Here is an 18599-nt window from a genome sequence, read left to right as displayed (position 1 = left end):
GAAAAAAAATATGATGTAAAAGAAGAGGAAGGAAACACTAAATCTTAGCCCTTATTTATATCTGAATATGTGATCAGCTATGACACCAACCATGTGAAAGTTTGAAAGATCCAATGTAAGCACACTTGATTCATGGCAGTGTTAACGCCAGATGCATGACCTAAATTCACCACTGTATGTAAAAATAAATATAGACACTGAAGAAAATAACATTCATATGTTTGAGTAAAGATTTATTAAAAATTTAATTGGAACTTTTTTGGTGGAAGTTAAAATTCTGGGTTTATTTCAACTTTGATTCTTCTTTTCTAAAACAGGGAACAAAGCTCTTTTAAATAGCTGCAGCCTCCTTTAGAATTTACTCATGCCATATTTCCGTGTGTGTATTAGACCCTCACCTCCTTCACCATGCTGTGGCTCCAGATGTTGGCCCCTACATAATAACATGTTCGTGTTAGTACACAAGCAGGAAACAAACATACAATGCACCCAGAAGTGTGACAGATACTAAAGAATCCTCAGCCACCAAAAACTTGGAAGACGGTGATGTCTGGAACTGCATTCTGCTAGAGAGGTAAGTATTATGAGTGGCCTTCTGTTAAGAGGTAATTTAGAATATTGTATTAGAAAGAGATCAAAAGGAGCCCAGTGCCTGGGGGTCACTTTTAGGCTCATGTTTGAACATCCAATCCAGCGGGGGTTGACTGCAATATAGTTAAAACGCCAAGCTGAGAGGGTAGGAGCTGGAAAGCTGTGATAACTTGATAACACAACCAGCAGCAATCAATGTAGCTGAAGCTTATTTAATGAAAACAGTTAGTTGTTATCAGAGTTACAAGAGGAAAGACACGAATCATGCTGGTACACGTGCAAAGGAGCAAGGAAGAGACTTCAGCCATCTACCGTGTTTCCCCGAAAATAAGACACTGTCTTATATTAATTTTTTCTCCAAGAAATGCCCTAAGGCTTATTTTCAGGTAGGGCTTATATTTTGAGAAGAACAACAAACCGCATTTATTCTTTAACAAAAAAATTAACATTTATTTCAAATGTTATCACATTCTGGAACATCAAGGGGGAACCCCCCTCACCAATCAGTCCTGCACCACCGTAATCACTGTATCGGTGGTGCTCTGGAAGAGAGATGGGACAGCCTTATCTGCGCTGTTCTCCCTTCACTCCCCCCACCACGATCAGTTCTGCACTGCCGGGTACACTGTACCGGAGGTGCCCTGGAGGAGAGATGTGGCATCCTCAGCGTCCTCTTTTTTACGAACGATTTTTTGCCCAATCGATCGTTCGTCGTTCGATTGGAACGATAAAAATTGGAAGTGTGTACGCACCTTAACACAGGAGCAGACCTTGGTATGTGATCTGTGTAGTCACATCTAGGCTGGCCATTGGTGAAAATATGTGATGGGGCTGAATGTTCAGCAAGTATCATTGAAATGTATGATTAAAGTAACTGGCATTGTTCTTACAAAAGAGGTTAGTTCAAAGCTGACCAACGTTAAGCCTGGAGGGCCAAAAAAAGGCCACTATTGTCACAGCAGTCATTTTCTGACTCCTTGTAAACCAGACCTTACTAAATGTATCACTTATTGTTAAAGAAGTGCTAAAAGTGTGTGCAGATCTGGGCCTCAGGCTAAGATTGGATAGCACTAGCCTTATAAATTTAGCCCCTAGGCTGGAGAACAAGTACCTTACCTATATTGTACAACCTTATTACTTTAAGCCACCATTAAAGCTTGACAAAAAACTGGTTCTTTTGGGCATAGGGAAGACCTAAACCATTTTCCCTGTTTCCCACAACTACTACCCTGCACTTAACACACAAGCTACCTATTGAATTGTTGGTGGCGGGCAAATATATATGTAAAATACTTTTAGATACTCATGGTATAGAATTATGAAATAAATAATTCATATATCAGAGCAGTTACAGAAAAAGATTAGGCAACACGGTAGAACACAACACAGTGGGCAACATAAGTGCCAGATTTAGAGAAAATGCATTTGTTTGCCCTTTGTGGGTAAAATGCAACAATGCATCAGCTCTATTTTATTGACCAATAGGCTAGGTTTAGACCTACCTTGGAATCAAGCCACTTGGTTACTAGTACCATAGCTCTGATTTTAAAAAAAAAAAAACTCTACTGGCCAGCAGGCAGCGGAGAGTGGTACTGTACCACTCACTGTTGCTCCATTCATTCTCTAAGGGTCTGCCACAAGTAGAATTTACTTCTAGTGTCTCCCCCAAGGCAGAAGTTTACTGGCATGAAGAAGCTGTAACCACACTGCAACCTCATTGCCAGTCTGATCAAAGTCTCAACGTTCTTGTCACTAACTTACCTTTCCCACCAATGTCTTCTCCCAAAATCAGTCCAGTCACCACTGTGAAAACCAGGGCAAGGGAATTACATACTGGGACAGCCAAGGACAGCTCTGCAAATGCATAAATGAGAATGAATGAATCATTAAAGGAAAATTCATTGGAGCCTGTCATTGCTGATCAACTCATAGTTTGGTTGTAATGTTGATTCGATAACCTCAATACTTTGAGTAACTGGCTTAAAAACATAAGCAGATCCTATTTATTTTTGAAAAATTCAATAAAGGAGGTAATAAATATACTTAAACCCAATCACTAATCATTAATACAAAATACAGGGTCATTTTCAATAAATAACTAAATCTTTTTTTTTTATAAAAATAAGACTTGTTGGTAGTGCTTTAAAGGTCCTTGTTACAGAACTTTTCGTTATACGTGACAGACCTTTATCCTAGTTTCTCAGTCATACAATTGCATATTTTCCACATTACTGTGTTTCTATTTTGCTGTTTAAAAATGAGAACATACCGGTTGTCGCCAACGTAAGGTAAAAAACTACTGAGCCGCTCTGGTTAAGAAGAAAGGGAATAATGTACTGAAAAAGAAAAGAGTGAATACGAGGATCAATTCATTTAACTATAATGCACAAGTTATTTACTATAATGATCGTTACTATTGGCCAGGCACATCTACGCTACCTTTTTCTGGACCTATTTTGTATTTGTGTGTGGGGAGGGGGATTGCTGGTGCTTGGCAGGCCGTTCTAAGCCTATACCAAGCACCCTGAAAATTTACAGCTATAAAGTTATGTGCTGAGCCAATTTCTCAATTCACATTTCACAGCTGCGGGTGTTGTGATGATTAAATTCCACCTCCTGCATACTGCATGTGCATAGTGGTCAGATAGATAGTGCTCCTACGCATCCAGTACAATGCATTATTTCTTATTTCCAGCTGATCAATTATTAGTTACAGCACAGAGAACATACCATACAAATACCAAAATACTGCCACTGCTAAAGAAGTGATTGCCAGTACAGTGTGAAGAAGTGATCCTGGGTACAGTAAAGCAGTGTAGAGGTGCAGTCACTGCAGTGTTGTATTGTATTGTGATATATTGTGAAGAAGTGATCCTGAGTACAGTAAAGCAGTGCAGAAGTGCAGCCACTGTACATTTTTTTGTATTCTATTGTGTTGTATTGTATTGTACTGTGTTTTGTTCCCTCCTCCGACTACCTTGAGGAAGAACATTAAGTATTCAATACAGACAAAGTAGAAACACCCTGTCACCCTGCACACCTCCTATCACAACACTTGACAAGACTTATAAAGCACAGTAAGCACCCTGTGTGTTGTCCTGTGTCTCACCCTGTAATTGGAGATAAGGAACTTGGCCTGATACAGCAGTCTCCATACTGTCCTGTCTTCTCTCACTCTCTCTAACCCCTCTGCTCCTTTCCGTAAGAAGGGGTTAGTAACCCCCCATAGAACTGCCACCAGGAGCAGAGAGCACAGATCTTCAGTTCCTATAGACATTGCAACGCAATTTTCTACGCACCACTGGGAGCGCTATACACGTGTTCCCCGATCCCCAGCACTTCCGGTACGGTTACAATAGATAATGCAGTTTCTATACTCTACTCTTCGGACTTCCGGCTCCCTTTACACGCGCATATCTTGGCCGGCCGCAGCTGTAGCAGCACATCTTCCAACATGGTGAGTAAAATGCGTTATGGATGGGGAATGTGGGACCGCCGTGTACCAGGCGAGTGTGTGTGTGGAGTGGGGTCAGTACGAGGCATAGGTCACGTTAGCAGGAACTATAGTATAAGTTGTAAATCCTGTGGTGGTGTGTATGGTCGGGGCGCTGTATTCATTGGACATTCCTGATAAATGCTGCAATGCTGATCTCTTATCGTTGCTGTATTTCCCCGGGTGTGTCTGCCGGCATACACCGGAGCTCACCGAGTGTGTGTGCCGGGTAACATGCCGGGCTCTGTTATCTCCTGGCCGCCTGGTGGAATAAAGTCATGTAACACCCAGCACAATGCAGGCTTCTGTGGTCCGATCGCCACAACCCGGGCAATTGTTTACTGCAGGCAAACTTATTAGATGAGGATAAAGTGTGGCTGGGTGGGGAACGTTTGTGTGAACAGAGCAAGACATAATCTGATCAGAGCTCTGACTGACCCTTCCCAGCTCCATACAAAACTCATCTGGCTGGTTACAATCATCTTGTAACACTTTTATTAATAGAATGTTTTTTTTTTGCTATAAGCTGCTTTCTATTACTGCTAGGATTACTCAAACCTCCAGTTTGGATTGTGAAGTTTTTGCAGGGGTTGTCACCACTATATAGGATCAGTTCAGTCTCATTGTTATAGCGGTGCTAAATCCACACAGCTCACCTGTCCTCATTTCAGCGCACTGATATCGTCCTTTTCTGGACTATTCTCAGCTATATTGGTTGGCTGTGTGGGTATGATGTAACTCCCATATACTTTATTCATCCCGGGACATGCAAGGGAAGCTGCGCTTGCTGGTTTTCCCTGGCAACCAAAGCTGCATAACCTAGAGCAAGCAGAAAGGTAATACTCATTATTACAGAAGGGACAGCGCCTGTCTCTTTCTGCCATAATGACCTGCCTGATAATACAAACCATAAAATGAAACCAAACATAAAAAAAAAAAGTTTTACATCAGAAGGGAAGGTGAGGCATTAGGGGTACGGGCAGCAATATACCCATCAGGGCTGTAGACTGATTGTAAAATCAGTCTTTTTGTTATCAGGACATGCTGTCAATATTTGTGATGTAACAATGTATTTACATTAAAGCAGTCATTTCTGTGGGTCAAAATGTGCATTTTAAAGTGGACCTATCACTGGAAGATGATTTAAGCTGCCTTTGCTGTACTCATTGTAAAGAATAGATGTTACTGACACTACTGAAGATCATCCAGGTAATATCTAAAACAGTCATACAGATCATGCATCACACAGATTACAATCATTCATTACCTGCATTACCTGAACACATAAGCTTTGCCTATGCCGTGATTCTGAAGGTAGTAAAGACTGAGGGTCCAAACACCAACCAGGTAAGCGGGATATTATAGACAGGACAGAAATGGCAGCTTACATCATCCTGGAGTGAAAGGTCTGTGTAAATGGGATCCTTTAGGTTGACACCGATCATTAATCTGTCTGGAAAGCACCAGTTGTCTGCTGAATGGAAGTGGTTGGATGTGTACATCCAGTGTACTCTAATATAGAATGAAGTGGAAGCATTAATTACAATTGTTCAATGCTCATATATGTTTATAATGCAGAGCAAATAAATGAAAACAACCCTTACAATTAAAATCTTTTTATACATCAACCAGTTTTTGTTTTATTTGAAATATATTATTTATAAACACCTTTCTTTCATTATCAGAGACCCATCCTGCTTCAGGGCCATGAGCGATCTATTACTCAGATAAAGTACAATCGTGATGGAGACTTACTGTTTACAGTTGCAAAAGATCCAGTAAGTATCAAACTAGATGTACATGCTTGGGTTTTTTTTCTTTTATACCAAATCCTGTATTAGTATTCAGCGTTCACTTGTGTAAGAATGTGAACTATTGACAAAATCTAGCTCCCACCTTAAGATGGCAGATTTTGTAACTTGTCTTTTTAATTGTTGAGAGGAAAGGGCTGAAAAGAATGAAGTGCTAGTCATATAATTGTTTAATTACAGATGCTCTTTGTACCATAGAGCACAGGCATGAATAAAGCATTGTGCATAAAAACATAAAAAGAAGTAAACTAGCGCAGTGTTTTTTCATATTCTGTTCAAGGATAAAGAAGTTTCCAGTTGAGTGGATGTGTTAGCTAAACTCCAGGCAAACAACTTAACACACAGGGTAAATGATATATATAAGGGAACTGTTTTACCTGCCAAAGATTTTTATGTGCGTTCCTCCATTTATACATCTCTGCCACATAACACAGCCCTATTTGGCAGAACAAGAAACTTGATCTTTCCCTGCTGTAGTTTACTAACACAGGTCTCTCTCCTGCCCCTCAGCCTGTGATGAGACAGTGAAAGGAAGAGTAGCAGACTGACAAACTCGCCTCTGTGTCATTCTGCTCTTTCCACCTAGGAGCATGGTCTTGTCACATAAGAGGGCTGTATCAGTCACTCTTACTTACATTAGAGATTTTTTTTTTATTAATGAATTAGGGGTAATATTTAAAAAAAAAATAAATTAAAGTTCCAATTTAAAGAATCCAATAACTTGACTTTTTTTTTATTTGTGCTTTTATCTGTAGGTTGTAAATGTTTGGTATTCTGTCAATGGTGAGCGACTTGGTACCTACAATGGGCACACGGGAGCTGTCTGGTGTGTTGACGTTGACTGTATCCTTTAAATTATTGAAAGCCATTACATTGATGTGGTGGGATGGAATTTATTTCTCTGGTAATGGAATAAATAGGTTTGGTAGACAGAAATGTACTATTCACGTCTTTTTGCTGGATGAACAACTAGCATACTTGGCTATGTGCCTGGAATCCTGGAATTCAGCTTTAGGTATATTGTTGGGGAATTTTGTTACAGAGACCCTGCAAGCAATAAAGAATATTTGAGTTGATTCTTAGGGTTTTATTTAAATTCCAAGGCCTTTCATTTAAATATCATCTTGTGATTCTGACATGAAGGTTCTTGTGCAGGTACTTTATTTGGTGACAACGATTTTTCCATGTTTCCCAATTGTACTACAATATTATGCATTCATATGTTCTTTCAATGAAGACTGTAAACTGCCATGCAGACACCAATTTAAATGTATGTAGACAGGAAATGTCTTGAGATTAACAGTATTTAAAATAATAAAATTCAGACAATTATTCATGATACTCAAGGTTTTAGCAATTTAAATGTCTATCATTTTGGGGTTATATACGTTTAAAGTAGGGAGTATCAATTATCTGACATTGGTAAGATCAAAAAGAAATGTACTGATAAACTATTATAAATGTACAGTGTAGTCAGTAATCACACTAGTATATCTCTGCACCTTTGTACATTAAATTCTTTAACGACACACACAGGGGAAACACGGCATGTACTCTCTGGATCAGCAGATAACTCTTGCAGATTATGGGATTGTGAAACAGGTAAGTGCTTTTAAACATTTTATTGAAAATGCGAGCATTCTGTTTTTTTCTTTTTTGTTTTTTTGTTTTTTAACAGAATTGGTACACCACATATATTGTATTACAATGTATTGTAGAAAAAAGTAGTAAATCAAGATCTGTAATACAAGGGCATACCATAATAAAACAATTCTTACATTTTGTGAATGTAAAATTTCTGATGTTTTTATATAGATTTGGTTTATGTTATATATTCAAATGTGGGTTTTGGCAAGTACATAATATTGGACTCTCCCAAAAGAGGAGAAGGTGAGCTGTGCTATGGAAATTGAAATTTCTGCTGCCTTTAGCAAGCTCGGTGGCATATCGAAATTTCAAAAAAAAAAAAATAAATAAAAACTGCAGCTAAGCCTTTATGATACTTATTTTTCCTTGCATTTCCTGAAATTTTTATGTTTGGTAATGGGGTCCCTTTAAGAAACAAAAATGATGTTCAAAGTCTGCCTGTTATATTTAATCACCTTTCTTTTTGTACATTAGGAAAGCAGCTAGCCCACCTACAGACAAATTCTGCTGTGAGAACCTGTGGATTTGACTTTGGAGGCAACATCATCATGTTTTCTACAGACAAGCAAATGGGTTATCAGTGCTTTGTCAACTTCTTTGACTTAAGAGATCCATCCCAGATAGGTGAGGATTTGGAATCTAATAGGAAATGTATAAATGCATACAGCAAGGTTTTTAGGAATCCTGTGTATACCTTTTGATGAGAAATGATCCCTTTCCTGTCAGTACTGTTCATTTAATGCCCGTTATCACGTTAAATTCTAACTGGGATTAGTGTGGGTTTTATCCTTTCCTATTTGTAGACTGGCAAAATGTTTTTAATGTGCTTTTGTTGGCAGGGAAAGAGACGGCTAGTTCTAATACACATAAGCAGATCTAATGCTTATTTTGCACTCAAGTAGATATAAAGTGATCAGATTGGTATAGACAAAATACCACTTGTGAACCTTTATTAGGTACTAACATCTCTGATCTGTTCACAACTGGCCAGAAACAAAAAGAAAAACAGACTCTTACTATTCAGCTTCTGAATTTTCTTCAGATCCAGACCCATTAGTCCTATTAGAAACTGGATCACAAGTGAAAATTGACATATATATATATATATATATATATATATGTATATGATAGCCCATAGTACATAAATGTGGACTAATAACTATAATAAAAAAGTCTCCTGATTACTTCGATAGTACAAAAATGTAATTTTTATTTGGGAGTTGTAAAGTGTGTGCCTCTGGAAAAATGGATCTGCTTTATTGTAATTGTATTTCTTGCTGTCACAAATTTATTATAAAAAAATGCATCATCTATCCAAGTGGCTCATTTTATTTTTGAACTATATATTTTTTTTATATAATGTGTTAGAAGTTTTATAGTGCCATAATTTTTTAACCAAGGAATGCAGGGCTTGAATGTTTTACATGATAGCAGACTGCTAAAATATTTTCCCTTATTAAATTCTCACAAAGCACATTGTTTTTGGCAGTAATAAGTATTTGGATTTCCGTATTTAGTCATTTTTGTTTTTTTTCCCGCAGAGGATAATGAACCATACATGAAGATCAACTGCAGCGAGTCCAAGATAACTAGTGCTGTGTGGGGGCCTTTGGGTGAGAATGTTATTGCTGGCCATGAAAATGGGGAATTGAACCTGTACAGTGCAAAGGTGAGGCAAATATAGCATTCTTTGTTACACATTTCTTCAACCAAGAATTTGTAAGATATCATTTAATGGTTTAAATGTTCATTCTTGCCTTAGCTCCACTGTTACATGATGGGCTGTATTTTTAAACAGGTCTGCTTGGTGTTATATGGTGTCAGTATATGCACAAACTATTGGACAACATCTGAAACTTCCTGGAGCTTACTGCCTTTGGGTTTATGTTGACATGCATTTGCTTCAAACAGGATTTGAATTCCCAAATAAATATGGGGATACAAAATCTATTTGAAGCAGGTCAAATGAAGGTTGGAAGTTGATCAGCTGCACGTTAGGAGCTTGTGAAATTAATGTCTCAAACTAAGGCTCTGGACACAAGCCAAGTGCATTGACACAGATGCAAGTCTCAGGTCTCTCAATTTAAGTTACTTTTCAAACTAATATTCTAATCTACAGCCTTTAGTGTGTACTGCTTTGTTCTGTAACCAGTAAACTGTCAGTTGGTGAAACAGTTTCTTTACTGAATGGAAAATATTTCAGAAAAATGAAACTCCTTTTTAAAACGGCTTTTACATTTATATTTCAGTCTGGAGAGATTGTGAACAGTATCAAAGAGCACTCAAAGCAGATCAATGATATTCAGGCTTCCAGGGATATGACCATGTTTATCACAGCATCCAAGGACTGCAGTGCGAAGGTGAGCTACTTGAGGATTTAACAGCCATTTCTGGTTGCTTTTAAACTTGTGCTTAGATTTAATTTAATTTATTTTTGATGGGTACTTAGAGGTGACCTAATGTTTAATAGTTGAGCCTAATTTTATATTGCTGAAGACAATTCAAATTTCACCTGTGATCAAATCTGCTCTGTTTGGCATCCCAGCTGATTTTTCTCATTGTGCCGGGAACAAAAAATGCAGGACATAACATGATTTTTACAAAAACAAGCAGTAAAAAAATATTTTTATCATACCTTCTTCCTAAGATAACTGAGCAAAATTCCCTTACTGTAAATTTGGATTGCAATGGCCATATCTTTGGACCATGTAAAGCAATAGTAAACTATATAAAAAAAATTCCTACGCTTGCACAACATGTTTACTTAACTTCCCCTCCTTTTTGCAGTAGATATGTGATATAAGGCCTTTGGGCTACAAAAACTTTAATAACCTTTAGGGCTTAGAATACAAAGCACCTTTAGGTGGATGGGCTCCAACAGCAGAAGACTTTGGTTTCTGCTTGTTAGCCTAGAATAGAACTATTTTACCATATGTGGACTGAGGGGTAGGCCAGATCCCTGATTCTATTTCAGTAGGACTCTTATGAGATGCTGTATGATAGGAATCTCCCAATCGCACACAAAATGATTGTGGAAAGCCACAAAAGGAGGTCTTACCTAGGATTAATATGATGTTCATAATCTGTTTGGCTAGTGTCTATAGGTAAATTACAGACAGGAAAAAATATGTATTTAATGATGACAAATGTTTTGATTTTGAATTATATTTGTAGTTGTTTGACTGCACAACTTTGGAACACCAAAAGTCCTTTCGCACTGAGAGACCAGTGAACTCCGCAGCATTGTCTCCGAATTATGACCATGTAAGCATTTATTTTTTTGTCGTCACAACTATTGTGGGAATTACAGGGGCTTAGCTTTTATGTAAGTTTCTAATGTATTCCACTACTGATTTTAGAGAGAGAGAAAGTATGTGTGTTTTTGGGATGTGTCTGAAACCAAAGTGCCTGAAAGAAACCATTTTAGTTTCATATTCAATTTAACATAATGAAAGATTGGTTGTTGTCTCATTCATGTACATTTTTATTTCAGGTTGTTCTGGGAGGAGGACAGGAAGCTATGGATGTGACAACAACCTCAACCAGGATTGGTAAATTTGAAGCTAGGTAAGCCCCATATTTAAAAAATCAAATAGATCATTTTGTAGAAAGTGCTGGAAGCTAATTGCTTTTTTTCAACAGGTTTTTCCATGTTGCAATTGAAGAAGAATTTGGAAGAGTGAAAGGCCATTTTGGACCCATTAACAGTTTAGCCTTTCATCCAGATGGTAAAAGGTAAGCATTTTTTAGTTGTTGTATTTTTTCCCCCAAGGGATAATTTAATTTGTTACCAGTGTTGTTGGTGGAAGGAGAATTATATGTCTGATAGAGGCCAGCTGGAGGTCTCATCAGCCTAGGGAAAGTTGTTTGTGTAATTTTTGGGAATAAGGTAGATGCAGATGGAGGAGTTGCAGTAGTTTGGTGGGTAGACAGGGGGGGCTTGTCTATAGATGTAATTTTGCAGATGCTATAGGGGTGTAATAAATGGAAAGGTTTATGGCAGCAATATATTATAAATATGGAGGCGGATTGGATTTTATATCTCGAAACTGTATCCTGATCATGTACAAATGCATATATGTAGTGCTCCTATTTTATGCAAGAGCTGTGATTACCTGTCTGCACTTCCACTACTCTCCAAGAAGTTGTGTCACTTAAAAAGTATGATGTCATGAGATGTGTGGTGCTTTGTTATATATGAGGAATGGTGAATGTTATGAGAAAGGCCTGTTATGAGGGCTGTAAATTGTGGGGACATGACTGCAGAGGGAAGGGCATTTCCCTATATTTTATATTGGGGATAAGATCCTTCAGACAGCCCTTTGAGTGCAGGCAATCTTAGTTCCTGTTGAGCTGATTTGCTGTTTTGTCAGCCTTCAGTTGAACTTAAACAAGAAAGCACCAGATGTTTGTACAACTTGCTAAAAAACCTTTGAGGTACATCTCTGATCCCGCTTTCTACATTTCTAAGGCATATACTGGGAATAGTAAGAGTTATCCTGAGCTGGCAGCAGGTTTTTTTTGTCTATGTCCAGTGGTCCTGGCTGTGGCAGTATAGCCCAGTGGTAGAAAGTTCCGAAGCACCTCTGTGGATTTTAAGAAATAGATTTCATCGTAATTTACACAAAAATCTTTTTTTGCATTCATGCACCTTCTTCTGAAATATATCTATTGATAGGGTGCCATCTATGTAATAAAGCTCCTTGCATGTCACTGCACAGTATTGGACATAATATGAGAGAGTGTGCTGCTGTGCCATCTGTTTATTGTGAATAGCATCCAGCAAACAGACTGGAATACAAAGCACAGTACCAAATTTATTGTGCATTGCAGTGTAAACGTAAACAAAAAATGGTACAGGTACAGTGTTTGGTGCAGTAGGAGGCAAATAATTGGGCTTCCTGACCCCACCACAGCAGAATGTACATCTATATAGCCACGTTATTGTGGCTGCAGAGATGGCAACTGGGCCTAATGGTCTGTTAACATAGCCACTATTAAGCCGTTTTTGTATTAGGTTTTGTTTTTTTGTCTTTTTTTTATTTTCTTAAATCTATTAAGGAAATAATCTTTTAAAAATAAATATCCATGACTAATGTGACAATTTCTTTTTTTTTTTTTCACAGTTACAGCAGTGGCGGAGAGGACGGATATGTCAGAATACATTACTTTGATCAACAGTATTTTGACTTTGAGTTTGAATCCTAAGATGTCTAATCTGAACCAGTTTAATGGAAAAACTCTTTAAAGCAAGCATATCCTTGTTTTTTTCAAGAATAAAACCTTTTACCAGTTGGCCTTCCCCAAAGGATAACTGTATTTACAGTGCAGAATCCTCTGTTATCTTTTTCCTTGATACACCTTGGAGTGGCCTCTTTCCCTCCAAATGTTCCACAGGCTTTGCTTTTTTACAGGCTTCAGGAACAAGGTCAAGATATGCACTAAAATGTAGTTATTCTCTAAGGGATCTATTTATCATTGTTTTCACCTAAAGCAATATATAGGCGTCAGATTTCTGTTTCTGGAAACATTTCTTTGTGATCGTTTTCAGGGACAGAAGAATGACCAGCACTATACGCAAAGATCTTTTCTATTTGGGCAGAACAAGCGGTGTCCCACTGTGCTCTCCTCCAAAAATAGTGGTCATTCCCACTCAGTCTTTCTTCAATCTGCCATGGGGCTGCTGTACACATGCTAGATTTTTGCCTGAGACAATCATGATGTTCCTCTCGGGCAGCAATCATTTTAGAGTGTGTACATAGCTTTGTAATCGCAATTTTACAATTAAATCATGGGTTAAAACATTGCTAAATAGACCCTAAATTGTTTTCATTCGTTAGATTTCTATAAAAAAAATCATTCCTTGCTGTAACAGCTTTTTCATAATTTCTCAGTATTTTTTGTCTACATAATCGGCAACCAGCAATAGAATTCTCATTCTCTCTTCCTGCCATATTTTACTGTTCACTATGTAAAATATACATTTTGGTTTGAGAAGCTTAACAAAAGGAATATAATGTAATGGGATTCTTTATAACTCTCCACATGACTTCAATCTCACCATCACTATTTATTGATGTCAATATCTTCAAACTTAAAATAAAGAAATAATTGCATTTATTAGGCAAGTGACATCTCATTGTACACATATGTAAAATACACAATAAATGGTATATGATGGAATAATAAAACCTTAATATTGACTCTTTTATGTGCCTGATTTTTGACAAATTTGGATTTGCAAAATATCTTAGCTGATGAAATCTATAAATAGTTCCATTTCTTTAACAAGGTAGTAGGTGTGCAAAATCTAATAGGTTACACAGACTGTAAAGATCAATGACTATTGGTGTTCAAAAAATCTTGTAGTGGCTGCCATGTAAAACTTATTAGGACATGATCTTACCTGTACATTTGCCATTGCTATGACATCTAATGCCAGTTAACGTGGACAAAGATTGCTTCATAGTTCAGTGGACCCCACCAGAAGTATTTAGCTCATCTGTTAAAGTTACAACTGACTAAAAAATACTTGGCTTTAAAATTGAGCTTGTGTTCCTTTAAAGTGTATCTAAATCCAGGGCCAACAATACCAAATTGTTCAAACGTAATACTTGTTTCCTTGTAACTTAAAGTGAAAAAAAATTCAAGAAATTTCAACAGACTCCCTAGCCCTTTTCTGTGAGCTCTGAAACCCTCTTAAGTAATGACAAGGGGAATTTGTGGTCCAGATAAAATGAGCCTAGCATGCTAATGATGATATAGTGCAGTGGACCTGGTTTGTCACCTTAAGGAAAACATTTTTATTGATCAGCAGATGGGGGAACAAATTCAACTGTCACATCCAAAGACTATTATGTTTCAATATCAATTTTGTCTTTGGGTTTAGATACACTTTAATGTTCTTCTATACAGACATAAGTTTTTATGCAGACTTTAATGTAAAGAAATACAGCGTTTTTTTTCTTTTGTACATGTGTAACTGGGGTTAAGAAGTATTGTAGGGAAATTGCAGCTTTGTGGTTGCAGGGTAATGTTGGTGTCTGAGCAAATAAAGCAAAATCTGTTGTGTTTTTTAATTGTTTTTCCAAAAAGTAGCAGCATCATAGTGTTAACTAAAAACTCTTTTAAAGAGGTAAAAGTTTTGGGTCATAAAACAAAAAGTCTATTTGTGCTCTTCACCAACAATCGCCTGAATTCTTTGCCAGGCTCTTTGTTTGTGTTCTGCAGGTATCAAATACCGAAGAAAGAAACCTGTAGAGATATTGGAGAGTATAAATCAGTACATTTTAGTTTTTCAATGCATAAAGTAGTTTCATTTTGTTTTGGTTCTCACCTTCCCACAGTTGTATGCTTTGTGGTGCTACTGATGGCCAGATGACTAATGGGTCTTTTTCATAGATGGGGTTTAAAAGGTTTTGCCTTACTGCAAAGTTGTTCAAAAATCCCCAAAGAGAATGAGTCTGTTCTCGTACTTTATATAAAGACCTGTTGACAATAATGTTCATAATCAAAGCAAAGCTCACCTTTTTTTTGCATGAAGTTTTACTATACTTGAACAACATAAATGTAGATATTCTGATTTGTATAGAACTATATTGTTTAAAGGCTTTCTTATTGCATACTTATTTACTGATTAGTCAGTATACTTGTAAAATAAGATTTCAAGCAGGCAAGTGAGCATGTTTTATTGCAGACACATACATTGCCTATCCATTCTGCAAAATAATTTTGCCTGCTCACAATATTCAAATATAGAGCACTTTGTATGCCAATGCCTTGTGCAGCAGCATTTTTACTATGGAAAGAAGATGCTTATGTTACCAAAAAATATGGACAGGAGGAGTAACTAGATTAACCAAGAAATAAGCTTGTCAGTCTCCTTCATTTCTTTTCTCTTTCCAATCTCAGGCTGAGAGAGGATATAGGAATATATAATTATAAACTGGTACCTATTCTGCAAAATTAAAGAGCCTAATTATAAATGTACTGTTTATAATTAGGCTCCTTAATTTTGCAGAGAGCATATACTCAGATAAATATGCAAACCCTTTGTAGAATCACCTAATTATGTATGTCAACACTTTTAACCCAATTTGTATAAAGATTAAGGGAGCTGCAGCCTTTATGCACCCTGAGTTTATCAGTACTGGCACTAGTTTTTTTAATATACATTAAATGCACATACCAGTATCTTCTAGCGTAGACATTCATAGAAAAAAAAAATACGGAGACATTATTTGTAAAATGAGGAAATCAAAGAGAACATATTTAGCAATGGCTTTACCTAATATCCCAACCTCATCCTGTGAGCATCAAGTTATTTACCGGCAATATTTTCATGCTACAGCAAATTAAAGAAAGAAAGCAAAAGTATTATTCTACTAAAGTACTTTTACAGTCTCATTAGTTAGGAGACAGTTCTTTGGTGTGTTGTTTAAATCCTGATTTTTACTTCTGATCCAATAAACAATCTGAAAAAATTAACAATTAGTGATTGAAAATGTTGGTAAATATCGAAATAAAGTCATGTTCTCTGTACCAATAAAAAAGAAAATCTGATTGGGACCTTCCATTGTCTTGTTGTTCACCCCATCCCAAACTACAACATTCAGGCAGAGAATTGTGTATCTTTTTGCCATGTTATGAGACTGACTGCCAATTGGTCAAGTACAAAATTGGCTCCAGATCTGTTTCTGTACATTACAGCAACTAGATACTTTTTTTAAAAAAAATAATGATGTGTATGCACGAGGAACATCTATAATAGTTTTTTTTTGCTGCATATGATGCATACTCAAGTAGTTTTCCAATTTGTGTAAACCTCAATGCACTGTGCAGCAGCTGTGAAAAAGAGGTGCAAGACTGGAGTTAGTTGTACTGAAGTGTTCATATGCTACCAAGGAACATGCCAACAGCAGTAGAAAGTAAAATATCCAATAATCGTCTCAGTCTGTCACTTCTATTTTTACTGTGCATTCACAATTTGGGAGAAATGAAAGTCCTATCTCTCCTAATAACAGATGGTTGCTGGATAGGCACTAAAACATCTTAGATATCTTGGTATTTCTAGAACCCTGGAAAATGTCTTGTAACTTGAAACTTCATCATGCTAAAAATATGACATTTATTAGAGTAGATCGATAAGTAAAATGAAATGTTCTAGTACTTTTAGAAGACAGGTATGGTAAGCACAAAATAATGCTTTTGTGCTGCTGGACATGAATGTGATTTGTCTACCTGACCAAAAGCATCAACATGGCATATTGCATTGCATGTTTCCAAGTAGATTAGGCAAGAGGTGAGAATTTCTCAGATTTTTATTTGTTTGAGTTGGAACCTTCCCAACTGTCACACCGATTGCAATAAAACCTGGAAAAAGTTATAATTCTTCCTCATTCTAAACAAAAAAAAACTTTATGTAGGAACTGTTCCCTTGGATGGTTGAGTCTGTTTGAGGAAGTGACCCCCTTTTTTGTGCATACAATGGAATGGTATTACAAAAAACTTAAATTACAGTTTGTACTAGAATAGGGGTCCCGACTGGAAAAAAAAGTTCTTCCAATTCTCCTCTATGACAACTGTAAAGCTGGATTTCCCATCTTTTTGTGTTCCGGTAGAAATGGTCACCAGTAGAAAAACAGCAATAAAAAAACTTTCCCACCACTTTATAAAAAACAACAAATGCACTTTTTTGGGGCTTAAGATAAAGATTATTGACCACAAATAGATTGATAATACCAAGCTACAGGTATTTGACAAGCCTTCCCAAACAAGTATAGCCGGTACTTACTTCACTATGAAACCTAACTCTAAATTGTGAAGATTAAGGGGGTGACATACAGCAACATTATGGCACAATACTGATTTGAAAAATGTAAGCTATATTTTTAATATTGTGATGGTTTAAACCCATGCTGAATTTGATCATTGGGAAGTGGTTTTCCTACTTACTGAAAGACAGATGAGGACATATGTTGAAGACAAATTAAACATAACTCCACCATACCAGTGTTAAGTAGACTGAGATTTGTTGATAAAAAAAATTACTGATTGGTTTTCTTTTTTTTACCCACCTTTCTTTTTCATTATTGCACAGGAAAGTACCATACTCTGAACTGTATGCATGGGTTGCCAGCATGCACAAAAGTTCTTCATTAAATTCCATTGCTCTAGGAAATTGCCGGGTAAGTTGCCAGCAGCAGTCCAGGAAAAGCAGGAAACTGGGTGACTCCTGCTGAGCACGTTCCTGTGACCACCCAGATCGAGCACATCGCAGCTGGAATGGGTGTCCTGCCTGTGATGACAAGAGGGTGGATGAAAACTGCAGTCAGATCATACCCTGGTCACTGCTAAGAGCTGTATTTAAAGTGGGACCTAACTTAAAAAGTAAAGATTTTTTTATGTTATATAGAACAGCTATAAATGGTTACTCAAGAAGTACACTGAAAAAATGTCTGTATGGGTTCTCATTTATCCAGGTCAGTGAATGTCTAGTAGAAGTAAGTCACATTAAACTAGAGTTGTTCTTTTAATGTTGAAGACATTTTGCAGATCTCCGTGAAAAAGCTTCCTTTCCTGGAAAGCTGCAAAACATTACAAGAACAAAACCAATTGAATATGACCAACCACTACTAGACATATACTGAAAACTGTACTTCCAAAAATCCTGATCCTTAAGCACCTCTGTCCCTACAATATCATAGCTATAGCAATATCATAGCAATGTATCTGCACTGCTGTCTCTGACTGCTTACTCAGATTTAGATATTGTGATTTCATTACTGTCCAGATTGCTATCCTCCTTATTAGAGGTTCTGACATAAGGAAGTTCTTCTTCTACCTAAATGGCAACCTCCAAAAAGGGTGCAGAACAAGGCATGATAAATTAGTAATGGGGAAAGATCAGCTGAATGTCATATAGACCAGGGGTCAGCAACCTTTACTATCAAAAGAGCCATTTTGCCTCCTCTTCCACTCAAGAAAAATAGTCTGGAGCCGCAATACATAACACAGTTTATAAACTTTTAAAAGTTTTAATATTTTTTTAATTTTAC

General features: G+C 37.0%; 3 protein-coding genes across 6 annotated transcripts in view; 1 reads left to right on the top strand and 2 right to left on the bottom strand.

Moving 5' to 3' along the window:
- Positions 1–1953: 1953 nt before the first annotated feature.
- TMEM234 (transmembrane protein 234) lies at positions 1954–3887 on the bottom strand. Its single transcript, XM_072418306.1, has 3 exons — positions 3701–3887; positions 2861–2927; positions 1954–2445 (listed from the first exon to the last, which is right to left on the bottom strand). Exons 1-3 carry the CDS (start codon positions 3866–3868, stop codon positions 2321–2323), a joined length of 360 nt encoding a protein of 119 aa, XP_072274407.1. The 5' UTR covers positions 3869–3887; the 3' UTR covers positions 1954–2320.
- Positions 3888–3907: 20 nt separating this feature from the next.
- Positions 3908–13751, top strand: EIF3I (eukaryotic translation initiation factor 3 subunit I). The gene is made up of 11 exons (XM_072418293.1): positions 3908–4048; positions 5770–5862; positions 6651–6738; positions 7432–7497; positions 8017–8166; positions 9084–9211; positions 9792–9902; positions 10717–10806; positions 11036–11109; positions 11185–11277; positions 12669–13751. The coding sequence occupies exons 1-11, from the start codon at positions 4046–4048 to the stop codon at positions 12748–12750; spliced, it is 978 nt and encodes a 325-aa protein (XP_072274394.1). The 5' UTR covers positions 3908–4045; the 3' UTR covers positions 12751–13751.
- LOC140335549 (myotubularin-related protein 9-like) overlaps positions 13637–18599 on the bottom strand; it is a gene marked incomplete in the record, with an annotated part of 17769 nt that continues 12806 nt past the window's right edge. For 2 of the 4 annotated variants that reach the window (XM_072418255.1, XM_072418281.1), the window contains 3 exon segments: positions 13637–14796; positions 14879–15030; positions 17619–17839. In XM_072418255.1, the coding sequence (XP_072274356.1) occupies positions 14708–14796; positions 14879–15030; positions 17619–17839 (462 nt within the window). 4 annotated transcript variants of the gene reach the window in all.

The sequence above is a fragment of the Pyxicephalus adspersus genome, chromosome 1 (assembly GCF_032062135.1).
Source record: "Pyxicephalus adspersus chromosome 1, UCB_Pads_2.0, whole genome shotgun sequence".
In the NCBI taxonomy this organism is placed as follows: domain Eukaryota; kingdom Metazoa; phylum Chordata; class Amphibia; order Anura; family Pyxicephalidae; genus Pyxicephalus; species Pyxicephalus adspersus.
Note: the sequence above shows the minus strand (reverse complement) of the source record. Positions and strands in the feature narration are given on the sequence as shown.